Here is a 22202-nt window from a genome sequence, read left to right on the forward strand (position 1 = left end):
ATTACCTAGAGACTCATCCATGCTGAATAATGGTGATGGAGTATCCCTAACTATATCAACATCCTCTGGCTCATCCATCGGGACATGTTCCAATTCACGGATCACCTCATCGCCCTGATCTACAAAGGTTGAAGCTCCTGACCCTACCGCTATTGTGTTTCCCACCACCATAGCTAATTTGTCGTACTGGGGGCAGCCTTCACGTCTGTACTTCTCAGCATCTTTATGCTCCTACAAGAATAAAATATCATTTAGACGTCTTGGAATAGAGTTATACTAACGAGGAAAACATAAAAAATATTTTATAGTACATCATGTAGTCGAGCCATACAGATTTACTGACCTTTATGTAATCAAGCCATACAGAATTACATGCAGTAACTCGTTGTGTGGTTGCATCCCAACCAAACCCACTATTGTTGATACAGCTCATTATCGTTTGGTATGTTTTCTTCCATGCTCTTGTTCGATTCTTCACCTGCTCAATAGTTTTTTTCGTGACTGTGTCTTCATTGAACTTATTTACACAGTCCATGTATACCTCATGCTTCCACACCCCGTTAGGTAACTTGTTCCCTAGATTGACCTGCTCGACCAAGAGATCGAGCATTTTGCTATCATCATTGAATGTCCAAATATCATATGTTCGACCACTTGGTTGTCTTCTTGCAACCATGTATAATCTAAATCCGAGACGGTCCTCACGGAAAAACTTTATCAGACAACCTTTACTCGTCACGGAAACACAAACCATAAAAAAAAATACCTACACAAACCATAAAAAAAATACCATGTGGTGGAAATGTATAATACCCGAATCTCCTCACCACATGGCAAAAACATTCCATAGCACTTCAAAAATTCTCAACAACATTCTCACATATTTCAAAATTAATTAAATTATTTTCACTAATGCATATGCACTAATCAAAGTTGTACCATTAATTGACCATTATACAAAATACAAGTTAGAAATAGTTCAGTTCCAATACTTCTACATATTCTCTTCTACATACAAAATAGATGTAAGAGAACCCACATTCAAATATTAGACATTAAGTAGAAAATTATTTTGCAACTAAATTATGAATTTGAAGATTCAGGCACTGATGTTGCTTGCCTCGATTTATCCCAAGGACTGAACTGCCTCTTGAAGGCAAAAGATGTCACATTGGAAGGCAAAGAGATGCTTGGGATGAAAGTCATTTGCTCATGGTGTCAATTTGGTCACATTTTCATTAGTACTTGGAAAGATCTATTAGAATAGCATGAAGAAAATAATATTTTGAGTTAGGATTTAAATAAGAGATGAAAAATAAAGAATAAATCTTGAATGGGACTTGGGCCTTTACCTCAATAGTCACATGGAAGAGTATCTAGTGTGAGGCCTAATAACATGAAACTACAGTCAACCCCCCCCCGTAGCAGGTGCTTGCCGCCGCTCCAAAATTGCGAATCATCCACTTGAAGCCATCGTTCGGGACACGTCGAATTTTTTTTTTCTTTCTCGCACTCTCTTCTCCCTCTCGGCCTTCATCCCTCAAATTTTTTTTTTTTTTTTGCCGCTCTCTTCTTTCTCTCGTCTTTGCACTCCCTCCGTAGCAGGTGCTTGCCGCCGCTCCATGGCAGAGCAGCATCGCGTCTTTGTTACAAGGCCTCCGACATACCGTTGGAGCGTCACCTCCGCTACTTGTTGGCCCGCCGTTGTTGGCATTATGACGCGGTTGATCTAAAATATTATTTAATCAAGGGATCAATTTTTTTGGTTTAATGTTACTATTTTTATTTTGGTTTATTTTCCGGCTATTAACCCCCTAAGTTGAATTGAATTATTTTGGTTAAATTGATCAGTTCTTTTATCCATGACTTCTTTTATATTGATTATAAACACCATCAACTGAGACGACAGCGAACCACCAACCGATCGTAATAATAACTAGTTCATTCACGAAGATAATTTCTGTAAGTTAAGTTAGTGGACAAATTGCAGTGGAAACAGGGAGTTTCGTTAGAGAGAGAAGACACAGATATTTAACGTGGTAAACCCCATAGACAGGGGAAACATCCACGGGCCATTGGAGGCCGGAATAAAAATTCGTTTCATTTAGTAAGAAACCAGCACCTAGGAGTGATGCTTTTCAAATTACAGAATGGTGACCACAACAAGCGAATTGAATGGTCCCTTCCACTCCCAACTGACCAGATTGCCAGGTTACTACTTGTCACTGCTGCATACCCTCCTCCCTCCCCCAAACAAAATCTTCTGCATCACGAGAATTGGGTCCACTCTTTCCAAGACAGAGCAAATGGTGTTAGCAAACTTGACATCAGATGTGTCACTCGCAGAATGCTTGAAGCTTTCGATGACACTTTTGTGAATTCACGCTGGGTTTGAAACCATAGCACAGAAGATCCAATAGCAGGCTCAAAGCAAAAAGCACGGTCGGGATTCGTCTTAAGTGAAGGCACCTGGAATCTCTCACTAACCCTCTAAGGTACCTTCAAGGAGTTTCATTTGCTGGTTTACACATACTGGCCTTCACCGTGAAGCTGACTTCAGATTTCTCTCACAGCTTGCAGACCACCCAGGAGGGGAGAGTGGATCGTCATGAAATTTCTCTGTTCAATACCATCTAGATGATTAGATTAAGGCAAAAAAATGATATTCAGGAGAAAATGAAAAAAAAAAAAAAAAAAACCTCCAGGGACTATTGACCTGATTCAGTGCAGAATTAATGAAAATGTCATCCTCAAGCAATTTTTCACAGTACTCGAAGCTCGTCTTCCTGCCTCCCAATGTCTCAGAACCACTGCAGATAGAAACCTTTCAGTCTAAAAATCCACCTAAAATATGACCTAAAAACCCACAGCTATTAATGCTTAAAACTAAGCTCACCAGCCTATGCGACCAAATGTGGTAGTTTTTAGCATCAAAGGGCCAGAATTTTCTTTGTGAATTGAAGTTCCAGACTGGTTGCTTCAGTTCCTAGTTTCTCTGCAAACCCAACATCTGTGATGCCTGTAGAGATCCATTCTTTGGATAGTATACCTTGCTAAAGACATTAAAATGGAAGCCAAATATTATTTTACACTACCATTGAATTTAAAACAATACAAAAATAGTATCGTAAAGAAGAAGAAAATTGAAGGCATTTGCTAATGAAGAAAGTCAAGGGACTTTTTGTCATTGAAGTTTTGTGCATGATGCGGCACAATAGAGGGCTAGGTTTGATCCCCAGAATTGCCTAAACCTATTGCAAGGACCATGAAAGATGTGCCTAAAATTAACTGCAGACTGATCATGATATCCTATTCCTCTCAATTGGATGTCCAAGCACCTCGAGCTGTTCCCATGGAGGGTCAGATACATTCTTGATGAGGTCTCAGAAATTGTCTCCTCATGGACAAATCAACTGGTTCCATATCCTAAGATCAGCCAATTATCTGCCTGAGCAGTTTTCAAAAGGAGTCTCTAGGCAGATTGGGAACTCTCTCCCACTGTAATCATGAGATGCTTATTCTATATCTTGTATAAGCATTCCTTGTTATTTTGGGTGCTAATTTGCATCCCTTAATAAAATCATACCGCCATTTAAAAAAAGAAGAAAAAAAAGTGTGGCCTACAATGCTGATGTCAAATAAAGGTGCAAAACTTTTGAACAACATGGTTTTTTCTTTCAACAGATAAATTAAACAAGTTCTATTGCCCATGATTTGACTGAGATGAAAGATGGAAACTCAGCTCTAGAATTTTGTTCCCCTGATGCTAAGGAATTAGGAAAGTCAGTAAAAATGACAGTCATGAAAAACCTAAGGAACATTCAATCAGACTACATAGGACTTGCAATCTTGAGGCATAATATCATCACTGACAATTTAGAAGAACAGAGAGCAGATAGCTAGTTCATTGATAAACGACACTGTTGAAGTGAAGACAATATGATGTGTGCATTGTGATTAATAACTGCCACACCCTGAAGACAATATGAAACACTCCGTCAAATTACAGAAACACACCCTGTGAAGACAATAAATACAGTGTAAAGAATTAAAGAACTGAACCTCAACGCGGGATGATTCCAAGATCAGGTCTGGAAGCCAAGAAAGTAGTCGGGGACATCCAGCGGCGGCAGGTCATCAAAGAAATCTTCCGATGAAGCCGAAGGTTCGGACGAGGACATTCCGTCAAATTCGGATGCTGGCGAAACCCCTTCTTGATCGGTCCCTATCAGAGACCTCTCAAGCTCATGAACTCTTTGTGTAAGTGCAACTCCGTCGACTTCCGATTCTGGCGAAATTTCTTCTTGATCGGTTGCCATCAGAGTCTCAATATCATGAAGCAATTGTTGTGTCTGGTGACACTCCGTCAACTGCTCCTCAGAGGCCGCCTTTGCCGCATTGGCTTCTTGTTCCTCCCTATTGGCGACGACGCTGCATTGGTCCAAGTCGATCTTGTCGAGGCAGAAATTTTCGTCTTCCACCGTCTTCGGAATCATGTTCGTCTCGCCTTGGTGGTAGCGGTGGATCAAACCCTCGTCTCCGAAGTAAAATGGCCTGCCGGCGGGAGAGAAGGCAACGACGACGAGGTTAACGCCGGTAAGAATGGAGAGTTCATAAGCTTTCTTGAACAGTCCCTTCTTCCGCTTGGAGAAGGTGACTTGCAGAGCTTGTCGATCCTCAATCTTCTTCATCTCCACCTTCCTCTTCCCCATTGCCTTTCTTTCGCTCGCTTTTCTTGCTCCGGCGCGCTGCTCTGCTCTCCTCTCGCGCCAAAACTTGGCGGTGAAGAAAGAAAATGAGATTCCCGTTAGGATATGCCAAGCTTTATAGATATATAACAACGGGAAAAACGTGTTACTTAATCAGTGTTAACCCGGTGTCAAGAGACTCGACTGAGCCATTGGAGTTGACTCAGCGCATGTTATTCTAAACGGAGTCTTTTACCTCCATCATTCTAAAACACAAGTTTAAAATAGTTATATTGAAAATTAGTAAATAATTGATTGTTATTTTCCTTTATGTATTCTATATTGATTACAATGATTAATTAAATAATTATTTATTACATTAAATGGGTTAATTGGTTGATTAATCCAAGTGTTATTTAATTAACTATTTAATTAGACTTCAACATGTGAATTGGTTAATTAAATAATTTATTCTATTCAACAATTATTAGTTACATTAAATTTTTTTATAATATTATTCTTTTTAAAAGAGCTTGTAAACTTATGAAATGCTTAATCATAATTTAATTTTAGTATATATTTAAAATTATTAGATATTTATATTTTTTACTATTATTCTTTTTAAAAGAGATAGTTTTTTTTCCCTCGGAGGGTTTTCCCGCTTTTGTTAATAGGAAAAAAGTTATCTAGGAGAATCAAATTTTTTTGTAGCTAATATTGTTCAATCTTGGTAGTTAAAAAGAGAAAAAAATATATATTATGAAGATATGGAAGAGAAAATTGAGGACAAATATAGAGGAAATAAATAATAAAAAATTAAAATTTAAATAGAAAGGCTAACAGAATCAGAAAAAAAATATGGAAAAAGGAAAAAAATAAAAATATTAATGTATCATTCCTAAACTTTTCCCTTCAATGCAAATTAATGTCACTTCTTAGTTGCCTGATTACTAAAACCAGATGGAGAGCTTATAACATTGATGTTTTCGGTGAATGTCCTTCCTGCGACTCTTTTTCTTAAATTGATATTTGATAACACTTCCTTTGGCTTTGGAATCTTAGTAGGGGCCTAAGAGAGCTTTTATTGGTGAAAGTGAAAATGAATTATTTTTTTATGTTAGTGTGCTCAATGGAAAGTGCAGTAGCAAGTACTTTCTTGTATTAATGTGCACAATAAAAAATGTAGTGGAAGCAAGAGAATAAATTTATTTGATTGTTTTAACTTTGAAGTATTTAACTTTTTAATTAACAAAATAAGATAAAAAATTAAGATAGATTTTAGTTTAGTCAAAATTAATAAAATAATTACAAGTTAAAATAAATTATTAATTTAATCAATTTTAAAATATAGAATGCTTAAACAAAAATATTTACTTTTATTAATGTCTAGATACTTGATCAAAATCTTACTTTTACAATATCCTAATTATCACTCTTAAATTAGTAATTTAATATAGTTTTAAAAGTCATGAATATAATAAATAAATAAATAAATAAATAAATAAATATATAAATAAATATTGTATTTTATTAAAAAAATGATATAGATTTTAGAGTAGTATAAATTAATAAACTACTTAGAAAGTAAAATATTTTTTTAATTTAATTAATTATAACAAAAAAACCTAAAAAAATGGTTACTTTTATAATTTTCAGATGTTTGATCAAATAATTACTTTTACAATATCTACATTATCACTCTAAAATTATAATTAAATATATGATTAAAATTCATGCATTATATAAATAAATAAATAGGATACTTTATTATAAAAACTTTGATAGAGGTTAATTTATGTTAATGCTATGATAAAATAATTTCTTTGTAAAAATACTTAATCATGAATTGATAGATTTGTAAAAGTGCACAATTTTTAGTATAAAAGTAAACGTTTAAATAACAACATGTTTAAATATTTAATATAAAAAATCAATTCATGATCAAGTAACACAAGTACAACACAAATATAACACGTTTAAATATTTAATATTAAAAACATCAAGTTAGTACCTATGAAATATAACCTAAATGTTCATATTCATTTAAATACAATAATCAATAACTACGTCACATATGGGTAGCTAACACATCTAAGAAATATGATACTCTTGCAGATGGTACATCATGGTCACTTCGAATATTTATTTGTTGGTTGTCATCATCCAAAAATTCATTACTATCATTGCTATTTTCATCATCATTTACACCATTGCCCTCTTCATCTTCTCCACCAGACTCATCGCTTAAATCATGTTCTTCATTTTCAAAATATCTATGTAATCGTTTGTATGTATATAATTATGTAATTCACAACAAGCAATTACAATTTTTTTTCTGGATATCAAAACCAATGGAGGAGCATCTTTCAGTATTCACAAACTGAGCTTTTAAGGCCCATAAAGTACACTTAATAGTAGTCCTCAAGGATGAGTGTCTTTGGTTGAATAATTCTTTCTCATTTTTAGGAGGATTATCTCCAAATTTTTGTAAATGATAACGAGTGCCTCAATAGGGAGCCAAAAATCATGGAAGATTTGCATAACCATCATCCACTAAATAATATTTATCTACAATAAAAGATATATTCCACATGAATTAATTGAAAATAATAATAGATAAAAAATAATATGTAAAGAAATGTTATTTACCTTTAGGTAGCCAGAGTTTATTTCATCTCGTCAAACGTAAATCAGTTGCTAATCCCTCTTATCCAGCAAGTACGTAAGTAAATTGTATGTCAAATGTAATGTTGCCATTACATTCTGTGAGAGAAAAACCCTTCCTGTTCCATAATTTTAGTTGTTGATCAAACGGGGTGTGAGCTTTGATATGAGTTCCATCAATAACCCAATACAATCCTAATGACATAATTTCAATTAATACAAACATACATTTGATATTAACCTAAAATTATTCATCAAATGGCTTTGTTGTTACCTTAAAGTAAGGCCATTTGATATAATAAGAGTGTAATTTGATAATAGCATCCAACACCTTATTAAAATATTTGCTTATGGTCCAATTTATCTATCAAACATCTATGATGTGACACTGTACGATTGTTGTTGACCAACAGTGAGGAAAAAATATGCAAGTTATTCTTCCACTAAGATAGTCTTTATATCTAATAAGAATTTTGCACTCTTTAATATCTCAACCAATTTGAGAAACACATTTTGATTCATCCTGTAAACTTTTTCAAATTTAACAGGTGATTTTTCTTATGCCTTTTTCAAATACAATGGAAGCCCAAACCCATAAGAACGTTGTACATGTGTATTACAATGAAATAGATAATATCTTGCCATACATAACATAATTGTGGTGAAGACAAACATAATGCCAATCTTTTGTTTGTCTGACAAATTATCCATGAATACCTGCAAAGGTACACATTTATTAATAGAAAGAAAGACGCATACTAATGTTTGAACCAAAAACACAGAATTTGTATCAATGAAAAAGCACAACATATACCAAAACATTCATATCGTTAATTGAAATACAACATGTATCAACGCAAAAAAAAACATTGTATCAACACAAAAACAAACTATGTACCAACTCACTCATATTTTTATTTGAAACACAACCTATAAACACACAAAAAATAAACCATGTACCAACACATTCATATCGTTATTTGAAACACAACTTGTATTAATGCAGAAACCTAAACACAAACACATCCCTATCTTCACTACAAACACATATCTATCTTAACCACAACCTTATCTATATCTACAACCACATCCATAACTACAATCACATCCATATATATTCATACACATCCACAATCACAACACATATTCATCCACAAACATAGTAATTAACAAAAACATAATAATTCAAAAATATAATGAGATTGATAACAATTTCATCCAAGTCTTACATTGTCATACCTATCAAAAAAAAAATTAATGAATATCAGACGTCCCAAAGTCAGTACAACCATAAAAATCTCAGTACAACATCGATGAGTACCATTCACGGTAGTTAAAATATAGCCAATCACAATGTTCTCCACTGTTATCCTAATGAACATGTCCTTCTTATCTACAGTATCCAACCACTGAGGAACTCAATATTTCACTTCTCTCTATAGGTCAGGGATTTCTAAAAGGGTTTCGTACCATGGAAGTCTTGTATTGTCATATTTAGTTTGGAAGACATCCATACATGATTTTGCAACACTGGTCATCGCATCAATGAATCTGCCAGTGTCATTAGGGGATATTTGGTACCTCTTCCTATAACGAGTAGAAGATGATGCAAACTTGGATTGTTATGATGGCTAGCCTCTTTGTTGCTGCTCATGTACATATTCATTACCGCTAGAGAATGGTGAAGGGATCTCCCTAATTGCATCAAACTCGTCTATCTCGTCGAACAAGGAGAAAGAAATTACTTTCTCCATAAAAAGCAGTATGCTAAGTGGACCATTTAATAACAATGGAGATATATGTAAAAAATAACTAACTAAACCCTAAACAAGAAGTTAGCAAATGAAGATACCGATAGGATTTGATGAGAAAGATTCAAAGATAAAATAACTTTTATGAAAATTAACTATCTACCAAGACCTTATTCACACGGTTTGAAATTAAAACCATAACCAATTAAAATTAAACACAAGAATTTTAAATTCAATTAACCCTAAACCCTAAACACACTGAAATTGTAACTTTATTAACCCTAAACCCTAACAATTGAAAAGCCAACACATAGAAACTACAATTTCAATTAAACACATACATTAAGATTCAATTAGATTTCAATTAAACACAAAAAATAATTTTAATAAATCATTAATTGAATTTTTATTTATATTAAATCATCAAAGATTTTCAATAATCAATTAAATTTCACTTAAATTGTATAAATATAGATATTTAATCATCACTTTAATTTCAATTAAACACAAAAATCAAGCATTCAATACCATTCAATCACACATAAATAAAAAAAGAGAATATCGAACATTTATAGAATGGGGGTTAGATTAAAATTCGATTGAGTGTGGTTGAGAGAAATTTTCTAGGGCTTGGGCTATGAGAGAGGGGTGACGAGAGGATGAGAATGAGAAAAAATTTTGGGTTTAGGGTCCGAGAGAGGGGGTGGCGAGAGACAGGGAAGTCGAGGAAAAAAAAGGGAAATCAAAGAAAGAGAGGAGCTGAGAGAAGGTGTTTGGGGAATAGAAAGATTGCGAGAGGAAAGGGTGCGGTTTTGAGAGAGTGGGTGGCGAGAGGATGAACTGAGGGGAACGAATAAGAAGGATGAGGCTTTTAGGGTTGAGAGGAAGGCATTACGGGCTAGGGCAAGGCCAAGCAAAGGCGATAGGGGGGTAGCGGCCGACCGAGAGGGAAGCAACACGACAACACGATGAGAGGAAGCAACCAGTCGGCGGCGAGAGGAGCGTAGAGAGAGATGAGAGTTGAGAGGGAAGCAGAGAGAGGAGCATTGAGCGAGATGAGGGTTGGGAAGGAAAATATTAAGTTATGGAGCCTAATTAACTCCTCAAGCAGAGCCGGTATGCGGATCAAACTTCGAGGTATGGTCGCCGTGGGGGTGGGGAGCCACCCTCCCTAGGGGGTTCAGGGGTGGAGTCCCTGCCAGGTCTACGATATATTTACTGTTGTTTCATTAAAGTTAGTTTGGGGATTTCACTCTTGTATTACGGTTGCCCTATTTTTCTCTTTATATTTGGGGGCATCGTTGTTAGGGTTATCACCCAGAGGAGGATCATCAGTTGTGGCTAAGAGAGGTTACAAACAAATGTTTGAGTGTGTATGATTTCTCTTGTAAACTATTTCATCTTCATAGTTAATTACTGCAGTGGCGGAAGACAAGACATAGTCTCACTTTGAGGCGAACCTGCAAAAATCTTGTGTTCTTTGTGCTTGTTTTTTCTTCTTTTTTTGTGATTATTATTATTGCTTTTATTAGTTTTGAATTAGGACATCTAATTCCTAACAAGTGGTATTAGAGCTTGGTTTGTGATTGAGAGCAATGGCTGGCGGAGAAGGATCTACACTTGGAATCAACAAGTTTGATGGTATGGATTTTGCGTTCTAGAGGATGCAAATTGAAGATTATCTGTATAATAAAAAGATGCACTCACCACTTTTGGGCATGAAACCAGAATGTATGAAAGATGATGAGTGAAATCTCCTTGATAGACAAGTGTTGTGAGTGGTCCGGTTGACACTATCGAAGAATGTCGCTCATAATGTGGCATTGGAGAAAACCAAAACGAGAATGATGAAGGTTATGTTTAATATGTATGAGCAGCCTTCCACAAATAATAAGATACATCTCATGAAAAAACTATTTAATTTAAAGATGACAGAAAATACATCAATGGCAATGCATTTGAATGAGTTTAGCATGATTGTCAATCAATTGACCTCCGTTCAAATCAAATTTGACAATGAGGCTCGTCCTTTAATTCTTTTGGCGTTTCTGCAAAATTTTTGGGTGCTTATGAGGGATGCAATCAACAATTCTATAGGCAACGAGAAGTTGATCTTTAATGATGTTCGGGATACTATTCTTCATGAGGAAGGTTTTAGAAAAAAACTCCGGAGAATCGTCGACATCTAATTCTGCCCTAAATATTGATACTAGGGGCAGGAATTTCGAGAGGAATTCCACCAAGGGCAGCAATAGATGAAAGTCAAGCAACGGAAGGAGCAGACCAAATTCGGAAGGAATGTGGAATGTTAGAATTGTGGCAAGTCTTGTCATATAAAGAAGAAGTGTGGAGCACCGAAGAAGGATGAAAACAAAAGTGATGCTACAAATGCGGTGATTGAAGAAGTACATGATGATTTACTCTTGTTGGTTGATAGCCCTATTGACTCTTGGATGTTAGATTCAAGAGCTTCTTTTCACACTATTACGCACCACAAGATCATGGAGAATTATGTTGCTGGATATCATGGGAAGGTGTATCGTGCTGATGGAGAACCTTTGGATATTGTTTGTATTGGTGATGTCAGTTTGAGGATGTCAAACGGGTCAATGTGGAAACTTCACATGGTGAGAAATGTGCCAAAACTAATGCGTAATCTGATTTCAGTAGGGCAGCTTGATGATGAAGGTCATAATGTGACTTTTAATAGTGTTGCCTGCAAAGTCTCTAAGGGAGCCATGGTTGTTGCACGGAGTTAAAACTAGAACTTTTTACATCATTTCCAATTGCAGAGACACGGTTGCAATTGCTGATGTTGATACTGATTCTAATTTGTGGCACTATAGGGTCGGTCACAAGAGTGAGAAGGAAATGAAAGTACTTTAGTCCAAAGGGAAGCTACCAGGGTTGAAATCTGTAAACAACTGTTTGTGTGAAGGCTATATTTGTGGCATACAGAAAAGGGTTAGCTTTTCTAAGGCTAGAAAGGAGTAAAAGAAAGCGAAATTGGAGTTGGTTCATATAGATGTGTGGGGACCTTCAACTATTACCTCCTTTGGTGGTTCTAATTACTATGTGATATTTATTGATGTTGCAAGCAGAAAGGTATTGGTTTATTTTTTAAAAAAGAAATATGATGTTTTTGATACATTCAAGAGATGGAGAACAATGGTTGAGAAAGAGATATATTTGAAGGTGAAGTGCCTGCAATCAGATAATACAATACATAGATGATGATTTCAAATGGTATTGTGCTAATAATGGAATCAAGATGAAGAAGACCATTCCTGGGAAACCTTAACAAAATGGTATGGCTGAGAGGTTGAACAAGACTTTTAATGAGAGTGCTAGGAGCATAAGATTACATGCGGGATTTCCAAAGATGTTCTGGTCTGAGGCTATTATCACCACTGCCTATTTGATCAAAAGAGGTCTTTCAATACCATTGGATTGCAAAATACCAAAAGATGTTTGGAGTGAAAAAGAGGTAAACCTTTCTTTCTTGAAAGTGTTTGGTTGTGTTTCTTATATTCACATTGATTATGCTATTTAGAAGTAAACTTTATGCTAAATCCAAGATATGTTTATTTGTTGGCTATGGTGGTACCAAGTTTGGCTATCACTTACGGGATGACCAAAGTCGTAAGGTTATCAGGAGACAAGATGGGATCTTCAATGAAGGTGCCCTTTATAAAGATAGGTTGGGAACAGATTCTGAGAGCACAAGTAATGAAGCTAAGAAGTCTGAAGCGATTCAGTTGAGAGATCTTCTAGGTATTGAGATGAAGAATATTTCTCAAGAAGACAAGGAAAACATACCCCCAAAAGTAAATCAGAATATTGATAAGGAAAACATACCCCCATAAGTAAATCAGAATATTCCTGTGAATGAACTCAAGAGATCTGCCAGAATTAGCAGACCACCATAAAGATACCCCCCCGCATTGAATTATATTTTGTTGATAGATAAAGGTGACCCAGTGAGACATGAGGAAGTCATGCAAGTTGGTGAATCAACTAAGTTGGAGTTGGCCACGAAGGATGATTTGGATTCACTATTATCTAATCAGACATGACAGTTGTCTAAGTTACCAAAAGGGAAGAAGGTTTTCCAGAATAAATGGGTTTATCGAATAAAAGATAAACATGATGACAGCAAGCGGTATAAGGCAAGACTGGTTATAAAGGGCTTTGAATAAAAAGAAGGCATTGACTACACTGAGATTTTCTCTCCAGTAGTGAAATTGACTACTATTAAAATAGTGTTTGGACTAGTGGCATATGAAGACTTGAACTTAGAGCAGTTGGATGTAAAGACAACTTTTATTCATGGTGATTTGGAGGAAAAAATTTACATGAGGTCGCCACATGGCTTCAAAACACAAGGAAAGGAGAAAATGGTGTGTAAACAGGTTCCAAGAACTTTTATGGTCTTAAACAAGTTCCAAGACAGTGGTATAAGAAGTTTGACATCTTCATGAGTAGTATTGGTTTCTTGAGGTGCCAGGCAGATCATTGATGTTATGTGAAGAAACTTGATGACTCCTACATTATTCTACTGCTATATGTTGATGACATGTTGGTAGCAGGTGCTTGCAAACAAGAAATAGATAAGTTAAAAAGGGAGTTGTCCAAGAAGTTTACTATGAAGAATTTGGGTGCTGCAAAATAATTCCTTAGGATGGGGACTACTAGGGATATTGATGTCTTGAAACTGTCACAAAAAGAATATGTGAAGAAGGTGCTGAGCAGATTCAACATGAATGATGCAAAACCAATGAGTACTCCTTTGACTAGTCACTTTATGCTATATAAGGAGCAATCACCTTCTACAGAGCAGGACAGAGCCTACATGGCCAATGTGCATTATATTTCTGCTATTGGCAGTCTCATGTATGCCATGGTGTACACAGGACCAGACATAGTTCTTGCAGTGGGAGTTATGAGTAGATAATTGAGTAATCCAGGTAAACAATATTTGGCAGCAGCGAAGTGGATTCTCAGGTATTTGAGAGGCACTCTGGACTCGGCCGTACGTTTGAGAAAGTCAAACTTGGGATTACAGGGTTATGTAGATGTTGACATGGCTGGAAACATTGATGGCAGGAAGAGTACCACTGGATATGTATACACATTGGAAGGTAAAGAAGTTAGTTGGATCTTTATGTTGCATAAGATAGTTGGTCTTTCAGCTATTGAGCAGAATATGTCACCATGACCAAAGCTAGCAAAGAGATGGTATGGTTTCAGTATTTCTTGGAAGAATTAGGTCTCAAGCATGCAAAGAATGTGTTGTATTGTGACAGTCAAAGTTCTATTCATTTAGCAAAGAACTTTGTTTATCATTCCAAAACAAAGCATATACAGGTGCATTATCATTTTATTAGATTGGCCATTGAAGATGGAGTATTAGCACTTGAGAAGATTCAAGAGAGTTAGAATCCGACTGATACGTTGACAAAGACTCTTATGATTGAGAAACTGAAGTTTTGTTCAACTTTAGTTGGACTTCTATCTGAAGGTTGAGAAGTTGTTTCTGCAGCAAAGGAGACATTGATGATGGATTAGTCTCCTAGTGGGAGATTGTTAAGTTGTGGAGTTTAATTAATGCCTTACACTGAGTTGGTACACGATATATTGACTACTATTTTATTAAGGGTAGTTTGGAGATTTCACAGTTGTATTATGGTTATCGTAGTTTTCTCTTTAAATTTTGGGGCATCGTTGTTAGCGTTATCACCCGGAGAAGGATCATCAGTTGTGGCTGAGAGAGGTTAGGGAAAAACTCTTTAAGTGTGGGCGATTTTTCTTGTAAATTATTTCATCTTCTTTGTAAACTACAACAACGGCAGAAGACAGGACGTAGTCTCACCTTGAGGTGAACATGTATAAATCATGTGTTCTTTGTGATTATTATTATTTCTCTCGTTAGTTTTGAATTAGGGTATTTAATTCCTAACAAAGATAGCAGAGAGTCGAGAGAGATGGATGCAGAGAGCGTAGAGAGTGTCGAGAGAGGGATGCAAAGAGCATCAAGAGAAAGGATGTAGAGAGCGTTGAGAGAGAGGGATGCAGAGAGAGAGTCAAGAGAGAGGGAAGCATAGAGCTACGAGAGAGCGAGTGAAAGTGAATTGAAAGGGTGAACCCTCGAGTTTCACTTTCACTTTCCCTCAGCATGCACTAATAGGACCGTAGTCACGTTACTGAGATGGACCTTTTGTTTCATAGAAAAATCCTCTTTTTTTAATCTTGTCGATTAAAAGCATTTCCTAAGAGCAATCATATCATGCACAAACTTCCATCTACCCAATTTACATAACATTTGAGTAAACTGCCGAGCTTCGTATTTGTGGTTGTCTCTCTTACTCCTACCTTAGTACAAATATACTCGAATCTAGCCCTTTCATAGCATTTTTTGAGGCTACAGTGATATCTACAAAGATTATCATTGTTACTATCCCTAAAAAAATCATTATTTCCCTATCACTCCATCATCTTCCCCCCATCACTTATTGAACTTACTAACCCTACTCCACAACCCTCCATTCTAGGACATTCCCAGCCCTACCATCACCTCTTCCCTTTCTTAATGTCAATGGTCATATTGAAATTGTTCTACATACTCTTACCCCATCATCCCCCTACTAGGAGCACATGCTCTAAAGATAGGCCCCAATTGGTTCTATGTTTTTACTCAAATTTGATAGTGGCAAACATATGAAACTCTTATATGGATGGAAATCCAAAGAAAAACTCACTTGCAAAAACTAGCGAGCTCTATGAGGGTAGTTTAGCAAAATCAGAAGGCAACTACAAAAGCCACTGGAGCGTACGGTGAACACAAAATTTAATCCACAGGGAAACTACTTCCCGTTATTTCTTCTCTTTTATTCACTATAATCTCATACAGTAGCAGAAAGAAGAAAGAGGTACCATATACGGTGGAATCCCCTGGAATGTTATTATACAAGTAATTGCTCTAGCTCTAACAGTTGAGGTTACCACCTGGACTGACTCCCAATTGGCAACAGTACTTCTGGAACAACTGAATGCGGCTAGCAGCTTGACCGGAGGAGCCGCGGCATTCGATACTGTTGATGGCTCTGATCGTTGCTCCGAATCCTCGGCCGGACGTTATGGCGGCGTGGACATTATTCATCCAGAACCAGAGGGCCGATTTGAATGACACGACGGGATCAGATGCCACAATCTCCGGATTTCCTAGGCCGTCCAATCCAATGCACCTTCCGGCAGCCCCGTAGTTATAGTTCCATGTCAGTTGCAGAGGCCCACGTTTGTAGTATCTCTTGTTGGGGTTACACGGGTACTCAGCTGCTCTTTCCCGGTCGCAGTAAGGGTTGTTTGGATCAAGATTCTCTTCAACGACGCACAATCCTGCGCAACAAGACGAGAACAAATTAAATGTAAAGGTGTCCTCTTTTCAAGGATAGACGACATAACGGAAAGAAATGTATGGCAGAGAAGAAACCACGTCCACTCTCGTGTGAGGCATGAGCGAAGAAAGCCGCAATCTCGCGCTTGGAGTCGTCGGCCGACCCCGCAGTTTCGAAGCCGGCGTAAGACTTGAGGGCCTCTAGAAACGCGGCCCGGGTGTAGAAGCCCCAAGCAGGACAGTCACCGGTGACTTCGTTTTTAATTCCGTCGAAGAACGCCTGAGTAACAAGGTCAGGGACTGACACCCCATTGCCACCGGATGGCGCATCGCATGGGTCTTCTCTACATCCTTGTGGAGCCCTCTTAGTCCGATCGGTCTAGACTCCGGGGCCATGGAAGCAGTTAGGGGTGGCATCGAGCCGAGCCGAGCCGAGCCCAAACCAGCCTATGTTCGAGCCGAACTTGATTTAAATATTTCGAGCCGAGCTTCGAACCGAGCCTCATCTCGAGCCTAAAATTGTTATCGAGCTCGAGCCCACCGAGTTCGAGCCGAGCTTCGAGCCGAACTCGAGCCTCAACATATATTTAAAACTTTTCAAAAAATATATATCAAATAAAATATATATAAAATTATGCATACATTTTACATAAAATTGGACAAGACCTCTACATAAAATTGGGCATAACCTATATATATAATAAGTGTATAAGATTGGGCATAACCTCTACTTAAAATTAAGCATAATCTATATATATAATACCTGTATAAAATTCGACATGACCTCTATTTAAAATTGGGCATAATCAACATACATAATACCTGCATAAATACTCCATAAAATTGTTTATACATTCCATAAACACTCCAAGAAATTGTTTATACACTCCATAAAATAGTCTAAACATTCCATACACTGCATAATATTATAAATAAATTTCATACAATAATCAAACACAAACAAAATTAAATGAAATATCACTATCAATTTACAATCACCCAAATAAAAACTATAAATCCAGTATAAATTTACAAACTATAGTTATTTCTCTTCATGCTAGAAAATAATATACGTCTTTGCTTGAGCAAAATCTCCACCTATGAAAAAAACAAAAAAATAAAATTAGTTATTGTCAGATAAAAAAATACTCTTCCACTACTAGTTACTTAATGTTGTTAAAAATATTAAAATTACCATGATGAGAAAAACATGAAAAATCATGTAGCATATAGCATTATTTCTGCACTCTTCTTCTCAGGCTGTAATCATAAAACAAAATTTTAATAAATAAAACTAAAAAATATCGTAATAAATAATTAATCAAATAAATTCACCTTTTGATTTTTCTTTATACCGTGAAGAGTCCGAACCCAATCACTACCACAAATCAAAGTTTGAAATGTATTTGGTACCAAGGAAGAACGATACGAGTCTATTACTCTACCACCAACACTAAATAATGACTCCGAAGCTACTGTGGATATGAGAATTATAATTAAGGGGGGTTAGTCAACAAACTTAAAATTTGAAGTTCATCTTCATCTCCTACTTCAAATTCATTTAATTCATCTACATGAAATTCAATTTCAAACTTGGTGTTGGTGTGGACGAGTTCATATACATTAGAAAACAGTTTCAAGTGTAAGTGCCCCAAAAAAAGAAAAATATAAAAAACAAGAAAATGAGTAACTTATAATAGTATACTTAATTATAACACAATATTTAAACCCCAAATTAGGTAAAACAAACATGATTACAACACAAATAATTATTTTAATGTATAATTAAAATAAATTAATATATTAATTAATTAAATTATATATTATATTATTTAATGATTACAGTTTATTATACATTAATACAATAATTATGTGAGCCAATTAACTGTGTACATGATTAATTATAAAAAATAAAAAAATAAACAGGAAAATTTGATCAAATGCTAACTTTAACACACTATATTTTTACGTATTATTGCATCGTCCAGAGGAAAAACAGGCTGAGAATAGGATTTACAAGTTTTTTTTTTTTTTTATAAAAACCACACGTGCGAAACTGGCACGTGTGAACTGCACGTGCGAGTTCGCACGTTGTGCGGGACGGAGCGTCGAGGGGGGAAAATAATATCCCCCCTCAACTTAGGTATCCGAACTTCATGTATCCGGGGGTTCAGTGCCGTTCCGGCGAGAGCGGTGGCCGGCTGATTTGATGGCGGTAGCAGGCAGTGGTAGGGGGGTGACGACGATGGGAGAGGGTCCAGAGCAGTCGCTCTAGTTGGGGTATGACGAGGCGATACGGGAGTCGGCGGCGACGACGATGAGAGGCAGAGAAGGCGATGAGCGGGGGGAAGGAATAGGTGCGGCAGCGGCGGAAGGGGCACCGACGACGAGAGGGAGAAGGGAGATGGAGGCCGAGAGAGGGAATTTCGGAGGAAGAAGAGAGAACGGAAGGAGGAGACGAAGAGAGCGAAGGCGGGAGCAAGACCGAATTTTTTTTTTTTTTGAGAGAGTGCGAGACTCCCGAAAATTTGCCTCATTAACGAGTCGGCTCGCGAGCCGACGAGCCGAACCTAGCTCTGCTCGAGTTCGGCTCGTTAACCTAAACGAGCCCATTTCTGAGTTCGAGTTTGGCTCGAGCTCGATATATAACGAGTCGAACCGAGCCGGAACTGAGCCAAACACGAGCCACTCGCGAGCCGGCTCGGTTCGAAGCCACCCCTAGACGCAGGCGATAGGATCACAGACTTTGACCTTGACTAAGTAAGAAGCAACCATGAACAGAGAAAATACCAACGGCAGGTACGCAGGCAACTTGATAAACTTGATGAACAATACAGACTTTGACCTTGACTAAGTAAGAAGCAGGCATGAACAGAGAAAATACCAACGGCGGGTACGCAGGCAACTTGATGAACAGTGTTTCCCTCCGATGAAGCAAGAAGCCGCATTCATTAATTTCCAGTCAAATCTCCCGGGTGAGTCGGCAATGTGTTGTCCAAAAAGAAAAGTAAATATTTTTCAAAAAAATTTGGGACCTTTTGTTCTTTGCTGAATGATCAATCTTTTCAAAGTTTTCGTTCATCTTGCATGAATTTGGCAACAGATGAACGAAACTGAAAGTGAAAACATGTTAGGTCAGGGAACTATTTTTAGTCACAGGAAAGGTCCTCGGACATTGACATCGAAAACCAGGAATTGTCCTTCTTTTTCGCTCGTAATGCTTATTACCTAACCTTATCCTGGAGGTACTTTTCTTCGGTAATTCAGTTCATGTCTATCTTCATTCTGGACTCGCTTTTCTTCGATTGATAAGATATTAGATGCTTTTGAGCTATGAATTGTGATACCAGGTATTGTACATGAGTTGGTTTAATAACACCTATTAAAAATATCAATTAAAAGAAGTGAAAGAAGCTCAGAGTTTTAGACCAAATGTGTAGATTATAGAATCTAATAAAACTCTGTTTTTGCTCTTTCGAATGTAATGAAGACCTCCATTTCGAAGCCGACGATTGGGATCTACAGCTCCCAATGAATCAGTAAATTGTATTCTTTGCAAATTATAGGAGAAGCATGAGATCAATACAAGTGAGGAGATTGACTTGATTCGTGTTATCTCTGTAATTGGTGGGGAACAATCATCTCTTACTTTCATTAAACCCTCAATTAGAACTCAATCTCCTATGCCATTTAACCCTCAATTGGAACTAAGCGACTCCTGTGTGCTATTGGTTAGTAGTAGTGGTTCAACCCCATTTATGATACATGTGTATTGAGAATAGGGTTGAGCATGGATTCAGACCAGGGTTTAGGTTTTTTAAAATCTGAACCCAAAACTCGAATCCAAAACCCCCTCCCGAAAAAATTCAAAAGCCCAAACCCTAATGTTTCATATTTGTTCTTCAATAGCTAATACATACATCTTTCAACTGTTCTAAATCTTTGTGCACCTTTTCCTTTTGTTTGAAGGTGGGACCAACCCCACCATGCCCTCACGAGATGGCATGATGAGTCATAACACGAGATGGAATCCTCATCACAAGAGGTGGAAGATTTGGTAATCTTCATTGATTAATGTAATTGATTGATCTTCCTTTGATTGATGTAATTTAGCTAATCACGATTGATGTAATTATGGATTCTAAATCTTCATGAATTGTTTCCCTAAATATGTAATAGAAATGGTATAAATATGGGTCTTGGTTGAAGTCTTCAATCAAGCTCTCCTCTTCTCAAATTCGTGGAAGAATATCTCTACTAGCTTAAAGTCTTTCTTATCCCTTTTCTCTTCTCTCATCTCTACCTGAGCTCTCTCTCTCTTTGCTCTTTTCTTCTCTTCTCCCTCTCTCATCTTGCTCGAGGATTCAAGCATGGGGTCCTAAATTCAACAACCTTAACACAACAATTGTGAAATTTAATCGATATCTAATGTGTCTAGTTTAGAGAGATTCTCATTGCCAATTGCATTTAATTTATCTTTCTAAATATTTTCACCAATGAATAGCTTGATCAACTTCTAATTTTTTTACTAGGGATTAACATTTGACAATTAGCTTATCCACATCAAATTCATCGTTTTCAATTTCAAATCATACCTCATTTTCCAAGACCATAAGAGCTTAGTTCACCATTTCTTCTTCAGAGGCTTCACGTTCATTTTTTGAACAAGAAATTTTTGTGTGTCATATCTTAGCTTTCAATGACTTCTTTTTGGGTTTCTTGGCTTATTCCTTCTTTAGCTTTGTCTCTTCTTTCATCTTGAGTGGCCCATTAGCAATAAAGTTATAATTGCTTCCACATTTGAAGCACTTGTTGTTCACTTTTTTGAACTTTTGGCTCGTTTATCATCTTCTTATTGGGTACTCTTTGCTCTTCTTATACCTAGAAAACCTTTTGAATTTTCTACCAAACAAGGCTATGCCATCATCATCCATATCAGATTCACATTAAAGTCATCACTAGCATTTACCAACAAAACATTTGTTACTTTCTTTAGCATGTTTTCTTCTTTATCAAATTCTTTAAGACTCATTTTATATGTAAGAAGATTCTCCATTAACTCATCAATTGTCATAGGGTTTATAACTCTAGTGTCATTTATGGTTGTAACCTTAAGCATCCACTGCTTGGGTAGACGCCTAAAGATTTTATCCACCTTCACATTTTGTTTGTCAGTGAAGGTAGTGTCTAATAGTGCTAGTTTGCTTGAGATTTCATTCAATCTTTTACTCATGCTCTCAATTGCTTCCTTGGGCTCCATTTTAAACTTTTTCATATACATTTATAAAAATATTCATTTTGGTTTCTTTTACTTGAGAAGTTTGGCCCTACTTCCTTGCCACTAGATGCACCAATAAGTCATGAGTTCTACATAGAATATAGAGAACAAAGGAGCATGTTCAATGCTTCGTGATTTATGGACACTTTCTTTAATCCACATTAGTATACTCTACTTGGGGATTTTTCAACTTCCTTGTCACCTTCCCATTTCATGGGAATGTAGAGCCCTTGAGTAGTATTTCATTCTAAGAGAAAGTGGCAAATGCCAATGAGAATATTTGTTTCCATTAACTCATATCTTATTCTATATTTCTAATAAGAATAATTGTTTCTATCAAACAAAGAGGGTTTCAGTACAGATATGCTAGTGACAAATATAGGGGAAGAGTTGTGGCTAGATTTTGGTGGATCTTTGATATTCAACCT

The 22202-nt window shown here is 36.6% G+C and overlaps 2 protein-coding genes and 1 pseudogene across 2 annotated transcripts; all 3 read right to left on the bottom strand.

The window, feature by feature from the left end:
• Nucleotides 1-2142: 2142 nt before the first annotated feature.
• LOC137945651 (protein farnesyltransferase/geranylgeranyltransferase type-1 subunit alpha-like) lies at nucleotides 2143-3354 on the bottom strand (annotated as a pseudogene).
• A 731-nt stretch (nucleotides 3355-4085) lies between these two features.
• On the bottom strand, nucleotides 4086-4712 carry LOC137945661 (agamous-like MADS-box protein AGL29). Its single transcript, XM_068791625.1, has one exon. It carries the CDS (start codon nucleotides 4710-4712, stop codon nucleotides 4086-4088), a length of 627 nt encoding a protein of 208 aa, XP_068647726.1.
• Nucleotides 4713-16038: 11326 nt separating this feature from the next.
• Nucleotides 16039-21756, bottom strand: LOC137945668 (endochitinase EP3-like). Its single transcript, XM_068791638.1, has 3 exons — nucleotides 21442-21756; nucleotides 16596-16875; nucleotides 16039-16498 (listed from the first exon to the last, which is right to left on the bottom strand). The coding sequence occupies exons 1-3, from the start codon at nucleotides 21754-21756 to the stop codon at nucleotides 16089-16091; spliced, it is 1005 nt and encodes a 334-aa protein (XP_068647739.1). The 3' UTR covers nucleotides 16039-16088.
• Between the last annotated feature and the right edge of the window lie 446 nt (nucleotides 21757-22202).

The sequence above is a fragment of the Aristolochia californica genome, unplaced genomic scaffold (genome assembly GCF_029961685.1).
Source record: "Aristolochia californica isolate CCGP_79_NKW_82.1479 unplaced genomic scaffold, dmAriCali1.0.hap1 SCAF_1, whole genome shotgun sequence".
Taxonomy (NCBI): Eukaryota; Viridiplantae; Streptophyta; class Magnoliopsida; order Piperales; family Aristolochiaceae; genus Aristolochia; species Aristolochia californica.

What these genes read in the sequence shown, in the direction of transcription:
- LOC137945661 (XM_068791625.1), bottom strand. Translation starts at nt 4,712, where the DNA reads ATGGGGAAGAGGAAGGTGGAGATGAAGAAGATTGAGGATCGACAAGCT.
- LOC137945668 (XM_068791638.1), bottom strand. Translation starts at nt 21,756, where the DNA reads ATGGAGCCCAAGGAAGCAATTGAGAGCATGAGTAAAAGATTGAATGAA. An exon ending in ATGCTAGTGATGACTTTAAT is followed by an intron (nt 16,876 to 21,441) that starts GTGAATCTGATA and finishes CCCGGAGTCTAG; the next exon opens with ACCGATCGGACTAAGAGGGC. An exon ending in TGCCTCACACGAGAGTGGAC is followed by an intron (nt 16,499 to 16,595) that starts GTGGTTTCTTCT and finishes CTTGTTGCGCAG; the next exon opens with GATTGTGCGTCGTTGAAGAG.